We start from the raw sequence: 24,635 nt of genomic DNA, 5'->3' as shown, positions 1-24,635 counted from the left end.
GTTCCTGTTTTAGGGGAACATCTATTGTATTTACATAACATTATTCATTTTTTGATTCCCCATCATAAAATGAGGGCAATTCTTTTGACAGTTGTCATGGAAGTTGCTAAGTCACCAATTAACTACAATTTACTGTAATAAAACCTAATTAGCTGAGTTCACATGAAGTACTAAACCACACACATTCAATGAGTTTGCACAACACATTAAATCACAAATGACCCATTTATATTTTAATACAGCATGCTGCATGAAGCTAGCTACAGCTTGATTCCCCTTTTCAATAACAATACCAGGTCAGGAAGGCAAAGGCATTAAAACATTGAACATTAAAAGTTAACAAAAAAAATAGGTAAGTAGGAATCAATAAGAGGAGGTGGAGGTGGGATCTTCTTAGCTTACTAACCATCTCCAAAATGGAATGTCAATGCCCCCATCAGGGCTCCAAGCCAACCAGCAGAGATAGATTTTCAGGATCTTTTGGAATGCTTAAGAGGGTGGGAGTAGCTCGCGCCTTAAATGGCATAGTATTCCAGAGGGTGGGAGCCATGGCAGAAAAGGCTCTTCTCTTGGACCACCCCAGGAAAAACTCCTTGGCTGACAGGGTTGGCAACATGTCCTTTCTGCCAGATTGATTGGGATTGTCCAATCCCATTGGGATGAGACAGTTCCTCATACACTACATGTAGCCTGATCCCATGCCATAAGGAGCTTTAAAGGTAATAACTAATACCTTGAATTGGACCTGGAAACAAACTGACAACCAGCGCAGTTCACTCAACAGTGATGTTACATGGTCACCCTGCTGGCCCCTAGAATTGTCCATGGGGGCTGCATGCTGTGCCAGTCATAGCTTCCAATTTGACAGACACAAATAAGACTGCACTTGAAAAGCCTCTTCCCAAATTTCTTAGGAACTCAATGTCCCCTGTGGTTCACATGTTATGACACTTGCAATGATTCATATTTGCCTATTTAATGCCTCTTGCTGATATAGTTGCCACATCAGGGTCAAATAAAAATGTTTATTGTCAGGCACTCTATGTCACAGAGAGAGGGAGAGGGAGGGAGAGGAAAAGGGGGAGAGAATGAGAGAGAGAGAAAGAGAGAGAGGTGTCAATGCTTTCAGTCCATTGTTTTCAGAAGCAACTTGCACTAATAATTTGCTCTCATAATTTGGTGTTATATCTTAGAAGGTTCTGGGGATTGAAAATAAAAGAAGGGGAGGGGCTGTCTAGCAAGCAGCATACCTGGTTTGCCCAATCCTATTGCACTTGCTGCAGGATCCCAATTAGGTGAAAGTTATCCGTGCTAATATCTCCTCTAACATCACAATGGATCCAATGTGTGCACAAACGCACCCCGCACATATTACATGTACCTGCCTTTATTCACCAGCCTTATATACAGATAGCATTATTTATATTCAGACCCTCCTAGAAGAAAGAATTTGAATGTAGGTAATATTATGCCTTCCTCTCACCCGGATTTGACCTGAGGTTCACACCCATCATTAAATGTAGAACATTCCATTACTGGGAAGAATGCCAGTCTAATGAAACCAACAAGACAATTTCCTGTAAATTCCACCTTCTGGGGTGCCAGTCTGGAAATGCAAAGCAAGTTCTAGAAATGACGCACCCCAGCGTCACACTAGAGTTTACTTAGCTCCCGAGTACACAGGAAGTCGCTACACCCTGACAAAAGCTGGTCTGTCCACCTGTATGCCTTCTGCCTGCATCCGTGATGTGCTGGCTCTTGCCCTGCCCAGTTGCAACATCTGGTGAGAAGAGTAAATACGAGGCATTATATAGAATAAATTCTACTATTGAAGCTTTCTAAGTGATTTAAGATGGCAATGAGCTGAAATGCTAGCTTCTCTTTAGAAGTGCCACCAGGCCTAATTCCCTGTTAACATGTTTTACTGGCAAACTACTACTCTTCTAAATGAGAGGCAAATCAGCACTCCATCGTTATGAGTAGTCCTCGGCTTACAAGTATTTGTTTAGCGACTGTTTGAAGTTACAACGGCAGTGAAAAAGTGACTTATGATCGGTTGTCATCCTTATAATCATCCCACCACCCCTATGGCCAGGTGATCAAAATTTGGGTGCTTAGCAACTGGCATATATTTACAACAGTTGTAGGGTCCCAGGGTAATTTGTGACTGTCATTTGTGACTTTCCCAGGCACTTTCCAACGAGCAAAGTCAGTGTGGGAAGCCAGATTCACTTAATAGCCATATGATTGATTCGCTTAACAACCATTGCCCAAAAGGTCATAAAATAGGTGTGGCTCATTTAACAATTGCCTTGCTTAGCAATGGAAATTCTGGTCCCAATTGTAGTTGTAAATTGAGGTCTACCTGTCCTCCAAATGCATGTTTGATCTATCACATATTGCACTTAAGGGTAATCAAAGGCAATGACCAGCTGAAGTGGAGCCAACCAGATGAATTTCATTCAGAAGTGCCACACCCATCCTTATATCAATTGAGCTGTTTTTTTAACATCCTAAGAATCCAATTGGCCCTTCACTTGCTCTGAATCATATCAGAACATCCTTATAATAGTGGACATTTTGAACACACTATGCAAAGACCTAGTTCTCTGGAGAAGGCTCTAAGCTGAGATGTTGACCAGTAGCAAGATGGATGGACTCAGTTACCGTGACAATAAGTACACCATTGGAAGACCTGAAACACCAGGTTAGAGCAAATTATCATAAATAAAATTATGTGGTCACTAAAAGTTGATACCACTGTGATGCTACATAATCAATAGTGGAAACTGGACTCACAAGAATGTGGTACACTTGGGGCTTTTTTTTATTAACATTAAACTATAACATTGCCTGACATCAGTGGCATCCACTGAATTGTTTCGCATGGTTTTTTTTTTTTTTTTGCTTGTGTAACACGATAGTGCACATGTACAAAGGGGCACAATTTTGATTTGTGTGGTTGCTCTGTCTTGACCCACTCTGTGACCAGAGGTGTCCCAGAAGTATCACATGCAGTGATACTCCCTGGACCCACATTGGAGTGTTATGCAATCATGATGTTCTACCCTTTATGTATGTGTATCATGGTGTTGCACACATACATTAAACAGGCAATGTTTCTTTCTCACAACAAGGAAAGCCTCCAATCTTGCAGAAGCCTTCTTAGCAACTTGGGAGACAACTTGTATTCTCAAATGACAGCAGTCCAGTTGCTGAGATTTCTGTGACTCAGGCTGAAAGACTCTTTTATTTTCTGTTGAAGTGGGTCACTAGGAGTTTTGAGATTGTAGCCCAAGAACCCCCACAATCCATTTCTGTGATTGACGCATCCTACTGATGTTTCCTTTGCCTTGTCCTAAGCTCACCATAAGCAACCCTTAAGGTTATATTTAGTTCTCCAATCTTAATGTTTTTTCACTTCTTGCACAATTCTTCTAGGGTAGTTTGTTGAATACTTCGGTTGAGGATATACTGAGTGCCTGGTATTGGGGCATCTCACTGAATCAGTTTTGTGTAGTTTTGGAAGTGCTAACCCAGAACCCAGAAGATAGCGAGTTCGAATCCTGTTTCACACATGAAAGCCAGCTGGATGACTTTGGACCAGTCTTTCTCTCTCAGTCCATCTGACAGGGTTGTTGTTGTGAGGAAAATGAAAAGCAAGAGTATCAGGCTGACCTGGTTGCAACATTAATTGACTGACCAGTTTGTGGCCCGAGCCTGATATCATGGGCTGAAGAAAGAGTGACTGGCCCAAAATCACCCAGCCAGCTTTCATGGCTAAGGGCTCACAATCTCCTGGTTTCTAGCCTTGTTCCTTAACCACTATACCAGTGTTTCTCAATCTCAGGGAGTTTAAGACCTGTGGACTTCAATTCCCAGAATTCCCCAGCCAGTTTAGCTGGCTGGGGAATTCTGGGAATTGAAGTCCACAGGTCTTAAACTCCCTGGGATTGAGAAACACTGCACTACACTAAACCCTCGTCTTCATCTCCTTGCCCATTGCAATACCCCTCCTGTCTGATCAATGCCCTCTGTAACCAGTTTTCCTTGGGCTACAGCTTTCTGGCTTCCGCAAAGGGATCCCAACACTTGACCAGCACTTTGTGTTTTCCCCGAGTCGAAAAATGCAGAATTGATCGGCCTCACTTTGCAAAACTGTCTTTTCGCTTTCGCCAACGTCACCACCTCGCCCCCCCCCACACCCCCGTTGTGACGCTCTAGGAAGAACATTACCAAAGCTGGGATTTGATCCCGCCTACCCTCTCGCTTTCTGTGCCGTCTCTATGGCTAGCTAAGGTTCTCCCGGAAGCGGAAGTAGGCCGGCAAGTAGGATGCGGAAGTATCCGTTACAGTGGGAAAGCTCGGCTGCCCCGCGGTTGCCACCATGGCAGCGGCTGGGGGACCGGGAGGCGGCGTTGACAGCCCGGTGGCGACGGCAGGTGAGAGAAAGAGGAGGAGGAGGAGGAGGAGGAAGGAGGGAGAGAAGGGAGGAGGAGGGACGTTTCGAGTTTCTCCTTGTGTAGCCACCAAATTACAAATATTTTCCAAATGACCGATTTCCCATCTTCCCTGCTTCTCCCTACAGAGACGCTGTGTTGCCTCTTTCTCCGGGAAGGTTTTTCCTTTCCTTCGAGCGAGGCTTGTCTTGAGTTTTGGGCTCGGGGATTTTATTCTGGTGGGAGGAAAGAGAAGTGTAGCTAATGTGCTGGAATGGATAGGAATTCTTGAAGAAATGAAATAGTCCTCAACATTCTTCTTCCCACATATTTCTCTCTCTCTCTCTCTCTCTCTCTCTCTCTCTCCCCCTCTCTCTCTCTCTGTATGTATGTATGTATGTATGTATGGTATGTATGTATGTATGTATATGTATGTATATGGTGTGTGTGTGTGTGTGTGTGTGTGTGTATGTATACTGCTCAAAAAAATAAAGGGAACACAAGCAGAAGACATCCGAGATCTGAATGAATGAAATAGCCTTATTAAATACTTTGTTCGTTACATACAGTAGTTTATACACAGCTCAAACAACTAAAGGGAACACAAAACTACTGTATGTAACCAACAAAGTATTTAATAAGGCTATTTCACTCATTCAGATCTCGGATGTTTTCTGCTTGTGTTCTCTTTATTTTTTTGAGCAGTGTATATATATATATATGTGTGTGTGTGTGTGTGTGTATGTGCCGTATGTACCGTATGTATGTACCGTATATATGAATAGAATAGAATAGAATAGAATTTTTTAAATATATATATATATATATACACACACACACACACACACACGCCAAATTTATATTTTGCTGATAAATAAAGGGAAACTACTAGTCTCCCTTTATTTCTTTATCAGCAAAATATAAATTTGATATAAAAATGGTTTGTCGTGAATGGGACTGCTTGAGGGCTCCTGGATTGGAGCTGAAAGGCAAAAGGGAGCAGACTGCTCCCTCCCACATGTTGGGGTAGACCAGGTGTCTCAGTAAACACTTAATTAATATATATATAAATTAGTTGTTGTAGTGGCAGCAAGGAGAGTTCCCTTGAGGTTTTGAGTAAGAGGTATTGAGGATAATCCTGAAAACATTTAAGTTATACACAATTTCCTAATGTGAGTTTCCTCATGTGCTGGAGGTAATTGTTGTGGACAAATGGACTACTTAAAATGCTGTAATAATTTTAAAACTATTACTGCAAACTAAGGTAGGTACATTTCAAAGCTGGTGTGCTATATGAGGGATAAAATAGTCCTGTCTTTAAGATGGCAAGTGTGTTTAAGGAGCAATTTATTGTAAGGCAAACTTCCTTGAAACATTTCGTGTATATACAAGTAGTAAATATTATCACAATTGAGCTCAACATTTCCTTTGCTATAAAGAGGGCAGTTGTTAAAGTGAGTTTTGCCCCATTTTATGACCTTTTTTGCCACAGTTGTTCAGTGAATCACTGCAGTTGTTAAGTGACGTTAAGCAAATCTGGCTTCCCTCATTGACTTTCCTTGTTGGAAGCTGGCTGAGGTTACGAATGGCAGTCACATGACCCCAAGATGCTACAACTGTCATAAACATGCCAGTCGCCAAGTGCCTGAATTTTGACCATGGCGATGCTGCAATGGTCATAAGTATGAAAACCAGTCATAAGTCACTTTTTTCCAATACTGTCGTAATTTCAAATGGTCACTAAATGAATGGTTGTAAGTCAAGGACCAACTGTAGACTTGGGAGTGCACCAGATTATAAATATGTCCCTTTTTTATATCATTTTCCTTCCTGCTTGGTTTTCATTCAAGAAACAGATTAGCTTTTGTTCCTAGAAGAGGAATGTTGTTCTGCAAGATAAGGCTTATACCTTTTTTTTTGCTCTCCACTTCCTGTCTAATGTGCCTCTCAAATTGACAGGCACAAGAACAGAGCAAAAGAAATAATCCGGTTTAAGCATTAGCACAGACGGATGGAAATCCTTAACATTTTTTTTTTATTGCTGGAGTTCTGAGATAAGATATGAAAAATATTGCTTCTGAATAACTTTTATTTGCCAATTAGATTAGAGAGAGATTTTTTTCCCATTTGACGTCAAGAAACTAGAATATTGGATCATCTAGGTGCCTATTATCACTCATATTTATCAAAACCAGACATATTTCAAAAAAAAACCCCATACACTATTCCCTTTTGACATGGTAAGCAATTTATTAAGATTCCTGCTCTTGGAAAATGAAGGTGGGTAAGTTGGAGTTTTTCACTTCCATTTCTCAAGATCAGTTCAGATTTCCAATTGACTGTAGGATTGCACTTTGAATTTTGATTAAATCTGTAAATTAGTGTTGGAACTTTAATCAGGGATGGTGGCTGACATTGTCGGCCCTTTTGAGGGCAATAGGTTAAGGGGTGAAATAAGCCCCAATGAAGTTAAAAATAAAGGAGGAATAAATTTTGATTAAGAAAAATGGTGCCTGCAGAAACCTGTGGTCTGATATTGAATTTTGACAGTGTAAGCTGGAGTCTAGGGACTACAAAAATGAGACTGCAGATCGCTTGTGTCAGCCAGGATTGTCCTCTTCTGCTCACATTGACAATCCTCATTCTTCATCCTAGCTAGTGGGCTGGCACCTAAGGGAAGAAGGTAGGAATTGGTCTGCATGTGTGTCTGTTGGTTTGTGTGAATTCAAGCCTTGATTCTCCATGTTCTAACACCAGTCTTAGTGGTTTCTGATACAAGAAACTTCAAGGGGGACCCAGAGGTCCTCAATTATTTCTTCCATCAAAATCTCTAGTGCTGTTTCTGGATGGGGATCATTTTCTCAGTGCAGTATCTCTTGTGAATCTGCTGAGGAATGATATTGCTAGAAGGATACTGAGCTGTTTTCTACTCTTCCTTTTCCAGGTAACCGACAGTTGAAGTACATTAGTTTGGCAGTCTTGGTGGTGCAAAATGCCTCTCTCATCCTCAGCATTCGCTATGTGCGCACTTTGCCAGGAGAAAGATTCTTTGCTACCACAGCGGTGGTTATGGCCGAAATCCTTAAGGGAATCACCTGCCTACTGCTCATCTTTATTCAGAAGCAAGGTGGGAATACCACACTAAGGAAAATGGAGGCCCTCAGAGAAGGGTTTGCTTCTCCCAACCTTGTTCCATGTTCATTAACAGTCTTGCTGGATTGAGATTTGTGTTTCTGCCTTTGACCCAATCTAATGGTTGAATTGCAAAAATCTAAATGTCTTTTATGTCATTTCTGCACATTATTGTTTATGGCCATATCTGGATTTGGCTCACCATAACTTTAAATAACATGGTTGAACGCTTGCAACTTATATACAAAAATGGGAAGAAAACAAGCAAGAAAAAATATTTCTATGGACCCAGAAAGAAACAATTACATAATTATACAATTCAATTATGTGAATCAATGAATAATTTAAAACATGCATATGCAGTCATAAAACTCCTGTAAATAGAAATATATACATTTATTTTTTAAAGAGCCAAAATACAAAATGAAACACCTAGTTAACTGACCAATTGATGTAAGGTGAGCAGTGTTTTTTCTTGTAAGGGCTTATTTTTATTTTATTTACTCACATGCTGGTCCAGTCATCAAGTGACTCTGAGCAGCCTGCATATTTCACTCTGTAATCAGATTAAAAGGGCAACAACCACAATAATCATTAATTCAACAATAACCCCAAAGTAGCCCAGTAAAATCCCATATTCAACAAAAAATTTTTTACAAAAAGCTGATATATATGCCAGACCTTAACAGTGTGCTTGAAACAGCCAGGGCTAAATGACTTCATAGAACACGCACGTCTAGAGGAGAGTGATCTGCAGATGGGATATCATTCTAGACAAGAGGAAGCAGTAATGGAAGAGGTTTATCCCTGAGCTTCCTGCAATGATTTACTTGAGGGAGTCCATACTTTTAGAGCTTACTGGTTGGGCAGGGGCCATTGTGAGAAAATACTGGGTCTTGAGCCATGAGAGTAATTTATAGGGAACCTCATGGCCATTGTGGCTGTAGCCTAAGCAATCAATCAATGAAATCAAAGCCGCAGGAGAGACAATCCTTCTAATTACCTTTTTTCTTCTTTTTCCTCTTTTGCAGTCTCCATTTCCCTACAGCTGGCTAGAACAGTTTATTGTTGCCAGGTGTCTTAGCTCCTTACTCACAGACGTTTTTATTGAAATTAACTCAAGGATCTAGGCTGTAAAACTCTAGGATGTGCAATACATACACTAAATCTTCTGTGACATTTCTTCCCCTCTCAATTATAAAGGCCTGGGACTTTTTCTTATTCCCGAGCACTGGAAAAAGAATTATTGCACATATTGCCATGTGCAATATTGTGCACAATAATGTGCAATATTGCCCCATATTCTCGGGGAAGAGTAGTAGTTCTGGTTCTGTCTTTTTTGCCTGTCCTGAGTATTCTCAAAGATAGGAAAGGAACAAATATTTGCAAGGTGTGATAACTAGTGATCTCTCCCTTTTGCAATTGTTATTCATATCAAAGCAAAAAAGACTGGAAATTTTTTGTTGTGTCTTGATATGTACAAGAAACAGTTTCTTGTCTGTATCCTTTTCCAGGTAATCTGAGACAGTTTGCTGCCTCTTTGTATGATTCCATTTTGGTACAGTATATGGACACTCTCAAGCTAGCAGTGCCTTCTCTCATTTACACCCTCCAAAACAATCTGCAGTATGTGGCCATTTCCAACCTGCCAGCAGCTACCTTCCAGGTGAGATGCTCCTCCTACTGTCACTTCCTCTCTAAAGCGCTCTCCAGAAATGTTAGAAGCATCTTTCCAAAGGAGAATGTCCTTCAGTTTCATCTACTTTATATACTTTATATCTACTGCCATTTTTTTTAATGTGTCCCTCTTCCCCACATCAGAGTAATGAGGATGGGGATCCTGAGTTATGTTCCTTTAAGTCTCCTGGATGGTTCTTATTGAAATCCTGTGAAATATAGAAATACAATGAGTTCCCCGTGTTATTGTTTGATTTCATTTATCTGGGTGGCATTAAGGTTGTTCCCCACTGAGATGGGAACTGTAGCTACCTGTCTGCAAAGGACTGACAATGTCACATTATTTCAAAACCATATATATCTGTATATATGCAAAGGGAGCCTGTTTTCTGTCTTTAGAAAAAAACTGAATGATGTTTATGTAAATTATGGAGCTTAAGCAAATCTCCTGCTCTGCACAATTTTGAATATTTTTCTGATTTGGTCTAATATGCTTTGTTTCTGATAATCAATTGGAGGGAACATGCTGAATTATGAAATTCTGAAATCTTAGCAGGTATTCTTGTTATCCTCAAATAAATAGACACACTTCCATAAATAGTAGAGAATGTTTTTTTTTTTAAATTTGATTTATATGCCGCCCTTCTCCGGAGATTCAGGGCGGCTTACAATGCGCTAAGAATTCCTCTCTCTTTAAAAAGGAAAGCGAACAATAATGGGATGCTGAATTGGCCAAGATGTTGTAATCTCCACTTTTTAATCCACTTTTAAGGGATTAAATAAGGGTATGCATACAACCTTGGATAGCCGATATTTGATTCTAAAGCACTATAGTTTTCAGTAACCTTGGTTTTTTCAGTAAGATTAATGATTTAAGGTGCGGCAGCATTTTGAAATTTTGGTCTCATTTGCAAATGGGAACAATAACTGAAGAGGGATCTGGATCAGAATAGAATAGAATAGAATAAGAATTGAATTGAATTGAATTGAATTGAATTGAATTGAATTGAATTGAATGTTTATTGACCAAGTGTGATTGGACACACAAGGAATTTGTCTTTGGTGCATATGCTCTCAGTGTACATAAAAGAAAAGATACATTCGTCAAGAATCAAAAGGTACAACACTTAATGACAGTCATAGGTTTAGAAATAAGCAATCAAATCATATTAGGAAACAGTCAATATAAATCTTAAGGATACTAGCATCAAGGTTACAGTCATACAGTCATAAGTGGGAGGAGATGGGTGATAGGAATGATGACAAGATTAATAGTAGTGCAGACTTAGTAAATGGTTTGACAGTGATTTAGTAATTTAGATTAACTTTCCCTATCCAGATATCTTCTGGATGAGTGGAACTGCAGCTCCCCCAAGCTGCTGGGAATTCTGGGGATTGTGGTCCAATCAATCTGAAGATTTCTTGCATTTCTTCTTAGTCTGGGACTAAGGAGAACTACATAATCCTTAGGCCCCTGGCTCGGTGGCAAGCAGCTTCCTGATTCATGGCACATTGGAATGGCTACTAAACTGCACTGCCTTTCTCAGGTCACCTACCAGCTGAAGATCCTCACCACAGCTGTCTTCTCGGTGCTGATGCTCCGCAAGAGCCTGTCGCGTCTTCAGTGGCTGTCCCTCCTGCTTCTTTTTGCCGGTGTAGCCATTGTCCAGGTGGAGCAGCAGCAGGCAGGGGGAAAACCAGCCTACAAAGGCCAAGGGATGCAACAAAGCTACATGGTGGGACTTGTGGCCGTGGTGGTGTCCTGCCTTTCGTCTGGCTTTGCTGGGGTCTATTTTGAAAAGATCCTCAAAGGCAGCACAGCCTCGGTTTGGCTACGTAACGTCCAACTGGGCATCTTCGGGACTTTGCTGGGGCTGTTGGGGCTGTGGTTCACCGAGGGGGCAGCTGTAGCTCAGCATGGATTCTTCTTTGGCTACACCCCACTGGTGTGGGGAGTGATCCTGAATCAGGCTTTTGGTGGCCTCTTGGTGGCAGTGGTTGTGAAATATGCTGACAACATCCTCAAAGGCTTTGCCACCTCCTTCTCCATTGTGGTGTCCACCGTGGCTTCTATCTACCTCTTTGACTTTCACCTCAACCTACTCTTTGCTCTAGGAGCAGGCCTGGTCATAGGAGCTGTCTATCTGTACAGCTTGCCCAAGGGACCATTGTCCAGTCGATCCCTGGTGGGTGCATCTATCCAGCAGCAAGGCCATGGAGCACAAAGCAAGGAACTTCCTTCCGTGACTACAGATGGCTTCCTGTCCAAGTCAGTACTGATCAGTTGAGAAGAACAGAACACCTCCTGCGTTACCTGTCACTGGTTTCTTGTGAAGGTTCACAAAACCTGGACCCCTTTTTGCAATGTCCATCTTTTTCACTTCTGACCTCTCTTTCCCCAGGTCTTCTCTGCTGTTTCATCTCCTCCCCCTCTTTGCCTTGGTCTTTATGTTCTTAACTGTGTGCTGACCACTCATATTGTCTTCCTTTTTCTGCCATCTGCTTCCCAACTTATTCAGCTACCCGTTTTATAAACCCATAAATTGTTATTTTATCCAGTTACATATTTACGTATAATTCTCCATACACTTCAGTTTGTATCTGCCATTGTTTGCTTGAATTGGTCACTTTCTCTTTGACTTCTAAATTTCCTCTTTCTTTCTCCACTGTCCTGCCCTTGGCGACATTGCCTCCTGAAACGCAACTTGAGGCAGAACTATTTTGGGAATATTCTGTCCCAAGAACTTCCTTATGGTCAGCAGGGAGAAATGTTATAAAGAAGTGTACTTTTAATAAAAGTACACAGTCACAAGGTATAATCCCAAGAAGGATTGAGAGGGGGATATATATCAGCACATAAAGAGAAAAATGTGAAGAAAAATGTAATTTGCCCTTTGAGAACATACAAATGTTTTTTTAAAAATTCCGGGTATATGAAAGTAACAGGGATTAGCTTGTTTAGAGCTCTTTGCTCAAAAATTGTCCAAATTATCTACTGTAAGCAGATGAAAATTGAAGAAGAAAGGTTGTGTATGGGTGCGTGCATGTGGTAGTACCAGGCCAGTGAAATCAAGGTGTTGGGTATTTGAGTTGCTTGGCATTCTGCTTTTGTTCCTTCTCCAGCTCTGACTATTTAGCAAATGCAGTTGGATCATTGTGGAAAGGGAACTGAGTTTGAGGTGTAGTTAATTCTTTCCTTCCTTCAGTGTATATTTAGAATATTAAATGTTTGGGAGTTACTGGGCAAACGTTGAATCATTAGTAATTAATTTTAAGGTTTTGTTACAGAGGAGATGGACTGGAACAGATTGCCTCATTTCACATAAGGGACACTTGGCTTGAAGTAAGAAGAATCTCAGGGTAAAGGTTATTAGGACAGAGCCACCAGATATGGGTATATAATGTACATACAGTATGGGAAGGGAAATTTGCATCAGCCAGCGATTAAAAGGGACAACCATCTGCTGGTGCTGTGGCTATTAGAAAGCCATAATTGGCCTTCTGGAACTTCAGGACAACCACTGAGGAGTCTATGGAGCAGAAGCTAAGAATCTGAGTGCCATTCATTTCTTTTGTACTTTGCAAGGAGGAGAGGTGATTAAATGAAAACAGGGTTCTTAGTAAACGTCTAAAGCCCATTTCAAGTATGTGTCCTCCCTCTTCACCCACCCTCACCCCCAAACAGAGGTCTCCCTTTGATCTGCACTTCCAGGCAATCATCTGTACAGGTGCACACTAACTGTCCAGCTTGATGGTTCACATGTTGTATAAATTTTGAACCTAAAAGCGGCAGGAAGGTAAGAGAGGCTGAGATTCTGAGAAGTTAGGACCCTTCTCTGCCTCGGTTTCCTTTTTATGTTAATACATGAGGCTTTTTGGGGTGTGAACTGCCTCTCCCTAATCCTGATGTATTTTATACCTACTAGGTTTGTTGATTGAGAGGGAGTACACTAACCCCAGAGTGTGTGTGAAGGGGGTGGGAGAGTGTTGGTTGAATTTTGTTTCCTTTTGAAATGGGGAAGATAAACACAAGTCACCGTGATGTGTGTGAGTGTGTATGTACATGTTTTTTACATTGCTAATCATTTTTTTATGAATTCTGCTTTTTTAAGGAAAACAATCAAAGAAAGCCTGTACTGTTTGTCAATGTACATAAATTACAGATGAATAAAGAGCGTGTATTTATTTAGCCTTACTGCTTAATGTTTGAGGAAACCTTGAAAAGGGCAGATCTGACTCATGCTGCATGTCTAACCCTATTAACACTGGGAGTTGGCTGGGGCAAGGATGGGACAGCCTTTTCCACTTGAGATTGGGGTCAACTGCCTGTAAAGGAAAGAGACTGAGGCGATTCTGAGCCAGAACTCTCACCAGCCTTCATCAGCCTAGTAGTCCTCCCCTCAGTCAGCCTGTGGCCAAAGAGCTTGTTTGATGATGGGAACTGTAGTTCAAAGCAGTTGGTGGACATCCAAATAAAAAAGGCTGGCATGGAGTGTTTTTCCCATATCTGTGAGTCAGTTGGAATGTAACGATTGAAGTTGCAGATAATAGTACCTGAAATACATGCACACGATGGGCATATTGAAATGCAGAAAGCCATTGACTTGTCTGGCAGCTTTTAAAAGGCTTCTTGGGGACCACACTCAAGTTTTTAAATGGCCACTGACAACCTCGAGGCCTCAGACTGTACATCCCTATCAGAAGGAACAGCCATAGCCTTACTCTTCCGTTTGATTAAGAATAAACAGCACTCTCTAATCATTAAAGTTGAGTTTGACTTTACCAACAGTTAAATATGTTAAAATTAGAATTACACGATAACTCAAGGGTCAGGAACTGATGACATACCTCCCAGTTCAGACTGATCTAAAGTGTGTGTACAGTACTTATAAAGTCTACATGCATTATGATCCAATATTGTCTTTCACAAGTGATTTGCTAGTGCAAATTCTTTCCTCGCAATTCTACCCGCCTCCTATAGAAGTTCCACCTCAGGCGTTTGGATGATGCATCTGAACTTCAGGGCTCAGACATCTAAACCAAAAGTGGAAGACGGGGTCCCCATAACTGTAGGACTCCCCTCCCAGTCAAACAGGAGAGATGCAATTTCCTATTATGGGTACTGTTAAATCCAAAATCTAGGGGGAAATTCAAGATACAGTTTTGCCTACTTTGCACTAAAGTCTACAGTAGCCTCCTTTCCCAGGAGAATTGTTAAGCTGTTGTGATCCAGAGATTGTTTGCAGGCACGACGTTCTGTTGTTCTGCTTTTTATTTGCTCCCTACTTCTCTGGATAGTAAAACATTTCCCTAATATGCGTGAGCTGCATTTTTTTTTTTTAGAAAAGTATTACCAGATACTGGGAAATCTGGTTAATTTCTTTTAAGAAACCCTTCCTAGGAGAAGATGTTCTAATGAAGTTTTACTAAGGATGCAGAAGGAGGGGGAAAACATAGTGGGCACTGCCTAGCAACATAGATAATTACTCCTATTCTTTGACCCATGATTTATTCCAAGGAACCAGATTTGGAGTATATGAAAATGGGTCACATTGGTGAGATGCATTCTTCTCGAGGCTCAGCGAGAATGGGGCCCAATGTAGCATTCTGCCAGATCTGATGCACCATCTCATTCTGGAGATGACAGATTTGCTTCCTTGAATTGATCCTCCCCTCCCCGTGACTAAAGTAGAAAGTAAAACAGCAAAGACTGAAACCTTGGTTTCCGTGGGGAAGAGCAGTAGGTAAGTAGCATGGGACTGGGCCAGTCTTGAGATCTCCAAGTGGATCTGGAAAAAAACTGTCCTCAAAGCTTTTAAAAGAGATGGCTGTGAAATGTTAGTGGCCAATGAACAGGAAGAAATGGCATTTTCAAAAATTCATCAAACGGATTTTCTGTGGTCTCCAATATTTCCTTATCTCACAAGAAGTCCGGAAACTTATTCATAAGGATGAATACAGATTAAAAGTAAGCAAAACTATGCACATTTTGCTTAACTGATGCATTTTGGAAGATCTAAACCATTGCTTTCAGAACATTTGATTTAAAAAAAAAAAGTTGCAGGATCCGCCCAGGGTAAGATAAAATATTTGATGTGAGCTGTGGATGAATAGCTAGGAATCACTGAGCCAAATCAGACCAGAGGAATTTCTATACTGCAGCTAGATTTGTCTTCAGGATTGATTCTCCTCTACAGGATCCAGTTAGATGAACTTAACTACAGCCTAAGTGTTTTTTTCCGGTGAGACCGGCCTATCAAGGCAACCTGGTCCACGCAATTATGGGATGGAGCATACTGCTTCCACTTTTGCCTTTTAATCCCGCTCCAGGAGCCTTCACAGGCAGTCACTTCTGCAACAAACTCTTTTTGTGCTGAACTTATGTTTACCGACAAAGAAAGGGAGACTAGTATAGGTCTATTTCAAGCTATTTAGCTCTCATCAGCTAGCCATACCCTTATGAGATTCGAACAGGCTTAAGTAGCCTGTTTTCTGGGTAGCTCCAAATGAATAGAGTACTGCATATCGCTTAGGAAGCTCTAGGCCTGCCTCTCTTGGAACTATTAATTTTCACTACCTGGGGATTAATTTTCACTATTAATTTTCACTACCTGGGGATTTTACCACTTCTCCATTCTGGATTTGTAACCGTACTGATGAATTTTTGTTGCTTTGGGAGGTTCGTATTTGAGCACTAATTTAGAATTAGATTAGAACCATCAGCAGTTGTTTGCTGTTATCTCCTACAAAATGCTATTAATATTGTGCATTCTGTAGCTATTTCCATAGGCAGAAATAGTCGTCATGGTTCGCTTAACTATGAGTTTATTGAATAAACACCTACATAGTTTTTGCACAAAATGCTGAGCCATGGTTGGACTAATAATGAACTAATGAATATCAATTAAGCGAAATGGATTTGATTCACTAACCAACTAAGAAAGCCACAATTATGTCTTAGCACAATGTCTAGGGGGAAACTCTAGGCTCACTTTGGGAGTCCATTTCAAATGCAAGTTGAGATATTTGCTTGCCCTACAGCCCAGACAACTGCTGTGGAGCTAACTCCTGCTTTGGCACTATCCTCTTCCCCCCCCCCCCTTTGCTAGATATGAGATAATTATTGCTCTTTTAAAAAAAAGTTTGTCAGGAACACCCAATGTTTTGTGACTTGCAGAGAAAGGAAAATACAGATACAAGTTTCTTTGGGCATACAGTATTGATTCTGCAGCTGAAATATAGTATAGTGTCATAGATTAGATGTCATTGCAAGAGCCTGTCCTTCTTTTCAATGATATGCCTTACTCTGAAGCAATTCTACACTGCCTGGAATGAGTTATATGTGTATTTTTAAATGCTTTTTTTTTTTTTTACTGTTTCCTAAAACTGCAGCTAAAGCAGGGCTTTTCCTTCTAATAAGTTTAATTTCTAATTGGAGTTTGTTTTATGAAATAATTCAAAATATTCCCCCATCTTGGGGGTTTTTTGGTGGGGGAAATCAAACTACATTGTTTGTTGGCATGATTTATTCTGGCTGTACTTATTTGCAGATCTGGCTCAAGGAGCAAAAGGAGGAAGTACTAAATAGGTCAGTGTCCTAGTTACTGTGACAACATTGTCGTAGCAACCTTGTTAAAATAAGAACACAACGTACCACAAACCACAAAATGTTTTATCCTAGCTTATGGTATCAATTCCGATAGAGCAGTTCATTTATAATTCATTGCATCCTGCAAATCCAGGAATCTGGATTAACTGAGTAAACCATTGGTTGGGGATAAATGGCTGAGGATGTAATTGAAACCCAGCAAGCCTTTGTAATGTGCTTTTAAAAATATGCCATTATTTATAGCACATGGAATCTGCGTATGATTCCTCTTTGCCAAATGGGCGGTTTCCCCTAATCTATATGATGATCTGTTAGGTGGGCAAATGGAATAACTACTAAATTTGGGATCTTCCCATAGAAAGCATTCAGACATATTCTTTGCTCACTTCACTCCAACCACTTTAGGTGGCTCTAGCTAGAAGGGGACAACTCTCCAATAAACAGAGCTTTGATGTTGCCTTCCCTGATCCAAATGCAGTACTATCAGGAATAGAGTTGATCCCATATTGTATTCTAGATGTTACCAACCCGCCACTCCAACATTAACAGCCAGCTTGGTTAGTAATGAAGGATGCTAGGAGTTGTTGTTCAGTGCTGTTTGGAAGGCCATAGATTACCTATTCTGGCAGTTTACCATGTGGGTCTAAGGGTACCATGCTTAGCAACCACCTAAGAAGTTGAGCTGAACTCAAGTCAGAAAAAACCAATGGCATTCTCTCCAATCCTGCTAGATGGCTTAATTAGTCATCAGAGATCTTTTCCTAGGGATATCAACAAGGTGTCAGCAGTGTAAAAATGGGAGTGCAATTGGGTGATCATGCCCCAGTCTTTCTACATGAACCTAAGAGGGGCAGGACTTTGATCCTCCCAGCTGTGCCTGCTATTTTGCTTCTGACAACCCCCATCCTTGGTACCCCAGCTGAATGTCTTTGAAGCCCTCGTAAGTATAAAGAACTTGGGAAAACTGTAACAAGCAAATATAAAAAAACAAAAACAAGAAATCATGGGAGTTATATGCCTCTGATGTAGTGGTTTCTTGCTTTTTAGGCAAAATTCATTTTCTAATATATCCAAAGTTTAAATGTGTTTTTTTTTATTCATCAGCACTGATGAAGTTACTTAATTTGGTAATGAAACGTCTTCAAGAAAGCTACCAGGCTCACAGAGCAACCAAGGACTCCGCAGTTGTTATTGCGTTCTGTTGCAGAATGCTTTTGATATCTGCAGACTAGGAAAAAGGGATTATTTGATTAAATTTCAATTGGTAACAGCAAGGCCCAATAGACTGAGAATATTTTAATGGCAGTTTGTTGTTATTCATGGTGGGATTTGCTTTAATACATTGTTATAAATTGTTCACAAACCATGATTGTGTTCAGAGAACACAGTAAACCAAAATCATGTTTTATTGGGGAACCCAGCCATTATTAAAACCACCCGCATAAGCATAGGGTCTAGAAGCTTGCTGTTTTGAATTTTTTTGGAAAACGGCAATTCTAAAAGGGTGGGATTCTCAATTTAGGGCCACCTACCTTGCTCACATAATATATATAGTTATAATATATATAGTTCTGGTTTTGTTTGAGCACCAAATCCCATTATCAAACTGAAGGGCCTTCTCAGAAAGCTATAGTCAGGCTACTGCATGCTGTAATTAAAGACTTATAAAACACGAAGGGATATTGTTCCATATTATCCATGCTTGTTTATTGGTAGCGTGCATGTTCAAATCCATAGGATTCAGTAACCAAGGCTAGGGTAGTAATGAAGATTCTTTTATCTGACTTCCTGATTTTGGCAAGGAATAATTTGCAGAGGAAGAAAAAAATATGAGTGTCACCCTTCCCCTGTACCCTCTAGATTAGTGAATCAATATCCAGATTGGGGAAAGTGAGTATAAGTAATTTGCTTAGTGGCAGATGGGATATCCTAAGAGTTGACAAAATCTCCAGGTCCTGTGCCTGACTGAACTCAACCATTCTTTTGCTTTTTTCCAGGGTCTCAGCTAAAGAAAAAGGTTCTTAAAGCAGCAGAGAAAGCGCCACCGAAGACTTCAGCAGCATTTCAGCTGTGATGCTTTTCTAGATTAACAAAATCTTCTGCCTGCGCTTACAAGATGCAGAACAATTCACAGCACTGACTGCACAGGAAAGACGGGACTCATTATCTCAGATGTGCCTTTTGGTTGCCTGATGCACTTTACCAAGCTAAACTTGGTCTCCCATTAAGATCTGCCTCAAGTACAGAGCTGAACCATAGGGGCTCCAATAGCAATTAATGGTTCATTTAGGTCAGGGCTGTCAAACTCGTGGCCCGCAGGCCGGATATGTCATACGCTGGCCACATCCACGCCCAGTTTAGCAAAAGGGAAAAAAGTCACAATACATCACATTACAACACAAGTTTGACACCCCTGATTTAGATGATCAGTTATATTTTCCCAGAGGAGTAAAGGAGCTATTAGAGCCAATTTTTTTTTTTTAAATGAAGCAATACCCTTAATTGATTGTCTCAGTAGTCTGGTGTGCAATTTGAATTCTAAGGTTTGTTCCTAGTGTTTGCCAAATTCTGCCGGAAGTCTGTTACAAATTGCAACACTAAGGACCAACTTCAGGCCTGGACTTTTTTCTTTCTCCTTCCCTAATTCTGTTTTGTTTACAATGCAGGTGGGTTGGGGTGGGGACACAGCAAATTTTGTAAGGTCAAAAACTTGTGACATTCATGCTAATTACAGAATGGTCCTATGTGGCAGTATGAGTGAATTCAGAAAAAAAATAATCATGTGTGAACCACCCTTGGCCCCCGATTCTTGTGAACTGAGATTGATTCCAAACCACCATTCTGTTCTGAATGACAGACATTATCAGAAGAGTTGTAACTTGTCTAAGACTTTGACCTTGCTCCTATTCCACCTGAGAATGTGTAGCAGAGACTAACCCAGTCTAAATTCCATGGCTTCACTTTACATTGCTTTTGGTAGCTGAGCTGGCAAAAGTCTGGCCTGGGCAAATCCAGACCTCGGAGACCAAAAAGAAGACAACATATTGACTTCTCCTTGCTTTCCATTTCCGTTTCTCTTAGTGCACTGAGCCTTTCCCTCTCCAGTACAAAGGGAGAGACAGTATTTCTTTTTACTCCCTATCCCCAGCCATATATTCATGCAGAACTGTAGCATCGTATCAAGTATTAATTGCATTATAAAGGCAGTATGGAACTAATGTGTTATATTTTAAGTATACTCACTAGGCAGCTTTGTATATTTTATTTATTCTTGTAAAAACAATACAGATTTCTAAAGCAAGCAAGCCCAGGTGTCATCTGATCATTTAAGCAGAATCAAAGAGCTGTGCGTCTTATAGCTACTCTGAGCTGGGGGAGGAGAGGGTGGGAAGGTGCGCTGGCTTCCATCTCCTTGCCTTGGCTGGTCCTCACTGACCAGGTGCTACAAACCTGTCTGCAAACGTTTTTCTTTATGCTATGCAAATATTATAAGCTAATCAAAATTGTTATATGGAAAAAAACGAAGCGGGTTTTCTCTCAACTTTTTTTTTTTTTTAGAAATTCAAAGTGGGATGGGAGAAGGAGATGGAGACTGGCGAGGAGACTGTCCCCTGCAGAAGTCAGCAGGTCAAACACGTAAAACCTCTTCTGTGGGGAAACACTGTCTCCTGAAAGCCCCAAAGATATTGGGAACTTTGCAGCTTTTCGGAAGCCGCTGAACCATAAAAACCAGCCTCTCTTACCGCTGACATGCCAGAGTTGTAGTACAGATTTGGAAAGACTACCGCTGGCCCCGTCTGTCATCCAGAGGGAGTCCTGCTCTTGCGGCGAGCCTTTCAGAACTTAACATTCATTCATTCAGGGATAAAAGGAGGTGTGGGCATCTCAGTCCTGCTGTTTGGCTCGAGAAGCTTCTGCGTTCGCACGTAAGACTGCCCCAGGGCTTGGATAAGGGCGCTGCTGGAAGAGTGGGCCAGCAGCTGTGGTATCTGCACCAGTCTTGGCTTCATTTCGCTTGGGCAGCCCCGTGGACCAGGTTCCCCTTGAGAGGTAGGAAAGATGCAGAAACAAGGTTGGTGTCATTGGCTGCTCTCCGATCCTGCCACTGGCCCTTCTGACTTTGCCTCTCTTTTCTAACCTCATCTAGCCTTGGTCCTACCCCGCTGCACCCACTCTCCTACATAGTTCTCAGCTCCTAAAGCAGCCCGAAGTGCTCGGTGACTTTTAAAATGCCACGAACACCATAAGACACCAACTTATGGCACCAACCCTTGAGCATCTGATCGGTATAAGTCTGAGAAAATGAAATCATGTAGTTACAGGGATAGAATTTCATGTCCTTATAATCCATTTTTTTCATAGAAAAAGCAAGTTTTTAGTCCCTATAGATCATACAAGTTACGCTTTGGCATAATTTATGTACAGATGTTAGAAAAGTCTAAAATATAGAATGGATAATTTAAAATGCCTGAATGCATCTCATTAATAATTCCAGCAGACGACTGGAACACACAAAAACTGCCCTAATATATCAAATCTGAGCAATGAAAGATATAGTTCAAAAATTATTTCTGATTAGTGAAATCCCTTTAAGATCCAGCAGGGGGCTACTCACAATTTTTTTTAAAAAAAAAAAAACCTACTTCCTGTTGTCTCTTTCAATCCTGAAATTGGAAACATTTGTCAGGGCCAACTGCTGATCTGCCAATTTAGCCGTCTTTCTGCAATGATACTTGGCTTCAGCAGGGGGAGCTTTCTACTGAGCAGACTCACCGAGGAGCATCTGAGTAAGCACTGGGGTCCATGGGATCAAGTTCTTCATCCTTTCGGCTTGCTGTAGAAGAGAGACAAGAGGGATGCCAGACTTTGATAATCACTTTGGGGCTAAGAGAAACCCATTCCTCCAGGAGGAGACACTGTATGCTGCTAGCCAAAGCACCTTTGGGAGCTCAGGATAGGGCATCTACTCTTACCCTTTTTGCTCTTAGGGTAGGGGGCCAGTTCTTCCCGCCGGTGATAGCGACGTTCCTTCACCTCTTCCCGCTCGATCTTATCATGGAAGCGTTCTGTTTTGCTTTCAGCATCTAAAGGAGATGAATATTTTAGTTTTAGTTTTGCGATAGCCTACCACTTGCCTTTTTCTTCTGCACTGTCGTTTTTCTTTTTTCTTTTTGTTCTTAAACAGTAATGTATGTAAGTAGATACTGGACTCCAGCATATACAGGTAGTCCTTGGCTAGAGACCACAATTGGAACCAACAGCTTAAGTGGTTGCTACACAAACCTGCAACTTTCTGTATGATCTTGCTTCAGCTTTCCTTTGCTTTACAAACTTCTGAAGGTTGTAAATGCTAGTACTGGTAATAAAGTTACTTTTTCATCGCTGTTGCTAAATAAGGCAGTCACTAAATGAGGACAACCTGTAAATGGATTCCCCCTGCTTTGGAAATATTTTTGAAAACTGAATTGCCCATAAGCAGCAGACTCAGTGGCCACCTAACACCACCTTAACAGCTCCAAAACAAGTTAAGTACCAAAACAGCAGCATGCACAGCTCCTTGTTAAAGAAAGGGAGAGATGATCATTGAGACAGTTTTAATAGCTTTTCACTGCTGATGAACACTGCAAATACAATCAACTATTTCCTTTTATATAAGATTGCCCACTGACTACTTGCTGTGATGCAACAAGCAACTGTGGCAGAGAATAGATGAAGCTATCCTTTTTCACAAAATCAAGTATTATCTGTTAAATGACTCCAAATCAAATTGCTAGTAATTAACCCCACACTTCCATTATCACCTCTCTTCATGACTGCATATATCTTCTGTATGTCCCCATGTTTTGATGGAGGGAGGGAGGGAGAGAGAGAGAGAGAGGGAGGGAGGGAGGGAGAGAGAGAGAGAAAGAAAGAAAAACTGTGGTTCACTTTGCTGGCAACAAATACAGTGGGAGAATCTGGTATATTTCAAGATATTAGATAGCTTTTTACTTCTGATATTACAGTTGAATGTTTTCCCACCTCAAAGTGATGGAAAAATGCACCACTCAGTTTCAATCCAAAAGAGATCTAGAGTTTCTTTTTCCTTTAAAAATAGAGGGGGGAATCATACCAACACTCATGGTTTCACTTAGTGACCCACAAAGTGAACCACTTTATTTAACGAGTTGGTTCCAATTGTGGTCTCTGAGGACTACCTGTATATACTTACTACTTCTGTACATTTTTGTTTAAGAACAGCCAAAATAAAAATGCCAGCGCAGAAGGGGTATTCAGAGGCCATAGGTTGTCCATCCCCACTTTGTAGCCTTAGGCATACATTCATTCTCACCAGAGGCCAGATCAAATTTTCTGTGCTTCCAGAGATTAATTCCCCTATTCATTTAAAACCAATTTATAGTTTTCCTATTATGATCTATACCCAAAACACTATATAAAACAAAACATTCTTACCTAAATTGTTCTTCAACTTCTTGGCTGCTTTGGTCACTACAGAGTTGGGATCATTAGGCGAGAGCCATGAAACCAGATCACTTTCTAAGTTCCAATAATAAGGGAGACAGCTACAAGCAAAAGAGAACTATATTTGTTACTTCTAGAGCCAATAGCAATAGCTCCAAACCCAAAATTCCCATTCTCCAAAAACACTGAAATGTATTCTCAATACTTTTTGCAAAAAAACACTGGCATTTAATGTCAGAAAACTGACTTTATTTTAGTTAGACTGATATCCCACTGTTTTTTTCCACAATTCCCTGCTCACAATTGAGTGTTGCTTTTAGGACTAGCTTTCAACTACTATCAGGCATTCAAGAAATAAGCTGCAGCCTAATGCTTGGTAGAATAGCTGTGAAGATATTCAGATTCTGAGAAAGATCAAAGATATTCAGATTCTAGAAAGATCAAAATGACACAGGCAATGATTTCCCTGTGATATGCTATGAAAGCAACAGTTGGAATTTTAAGCAACAGGATAGATAGTTAAGAAAACAAACATATGGATCAAATAACGTATCAATTCAGAGTTTTCACTTATCACACGAATGATCATATTTTGGTCACCTTATGCAATGGCCTAGCTCTCTTGAAAAGTCTACACTGTTGGCAAAGGTGGGAGGAAGCAGAGAATGATCAGCAGCAAGCTGAACCAGACTCATTTACAGCAGTAATGGGTGCATCATTCACCCTTCAGTCAGGAAAACCTGAAGGACCAAGCTGGAGAAAGATTATCCTAGAGAAAACTTATTTATGTGATCACTGAGTCAACTCCAACTTCATGACACATGATGATCATCATCATGGTTAACACAATTCACAAGTTGGTATAATATTCTGACTCCAGTCTAGATAACATAATCAAAATTTTCAGACACAGAATATTTCCCCCCACCCCCAACCTAATAAACATCATCTATCATGTAAACATAACAGCTTACTCGGTAATATCGACTGGACTTTCTTTTTTCAGTGTTCTTCAGAGAGCCATAAAAGCTTAACTTTTCAGAAAGGCATCTAGCTACTTCCACTGTATATTAATTGATTTTTGCTTTTATATCCTATTATATTCATACTGTATGTACCCCAAGTCTCTAGGTTTGGAAACATATGTCATAGTAATAATACTCTGCTGGACCAGAGATATGAAAAATAATAAAAACTTTGCCAACTCAGTGATGGCTAGGCAGCACATGGTAGCCTTCCAGAACCACCAAATCTTTCCTCCTTTCAGAGATCAGCTAACACAGGGGTGTCAAACTCATGTCGTCACGGTGACATCA

The 24,635-nt window shown here is 40.7% G+C and overlaps 2 protein-coding genes across 5 annotated transcripts in view; one reads left to right on the top strand and one right to left on the bottom strand.

Annotated features, from left to right (window-relative positions):
* The first annotated feature begins 4,306 nt into the window (after nt 1–4,306).
* On the top strand, nt 4,307–20,162 carry SLC35A2 (solute carrier family 35 member A2). Of its 2 annotated transcripts, XM_034434061.3 has the most exons (6): nt 4,307–4,442; nt 7,384–7,566; nt 9,086–9,237; nt 10,796–11,517; nt 16,799–16,836; nt 18,855–20,162. In XM_034434061.3, the coding sequence occupies exons 1-5, from the start codon at nt 4,388–4,390 to the stop codon at nt 16,830–16,832; spliced, it is 1,146 nt and encodes a 381-aa protein (XP_034289952.2). In that variant the 5' UTR covers nt 4,307–4,387; the 3' UTR covers nt 16,833–16,836; nt 18,855–20,162. The 2 variants fall into 2 exon arrangements, with proteins under 2 accessions (XP_034289952.2, XP_034289953.2); XM_034434062.3 differs by lacking the exon at nt 16,799–16,836.
* Nucleotides 20,105–24,635, bottom strand: part of PQBP1 (polyglutamine binding protein 1) — a 6,976-nt gene continuing 2,445 nt past the window's right edge. For all 3 annotated transcript variants that reach the window (XM_087886600.1, XM_034434065.3, XM_034434064.3), the window contains exons 4-7: nt 23,311–23,420; nt 21,831–21,941; nt 21,631–21,691; nt 20,105–20,899 (exon numbers count right to left, since the gene is read on the bottom strand). In XM_087886600.1, coding sequence (XP_087742726.1) covers nt 20,743–20,899; nt 21,631–21,691; nt 21,831–21,941; nt 23,311–23,420 — 439 coding nt within the window. In that variant the 3' untranslated portion in view covers nt 20,105–20,742. The remainder of the gene's footprint in view (nt 20,900–21,630; nt 21,692–21,830; nt 21,942–23,310; nt 23,421–24,635) is intronic.

Source organism: Pantherophis guttatus, chromosome 2, assembly GCF_059756535.1.
Source record: "Pantherophis guttatus breed Tessera chromosome 2, ASM5975653v1, whole genome shotgun sequence".
NCBI lineage: Eukaryota > Metazoa > Chordata > Lepidosauria > Squamata > Colubridae > Pantherophis > Pantherophis guttatus.
This window is presented reverse-complemented; position numbering and strand designations above follow the sequence as displayed.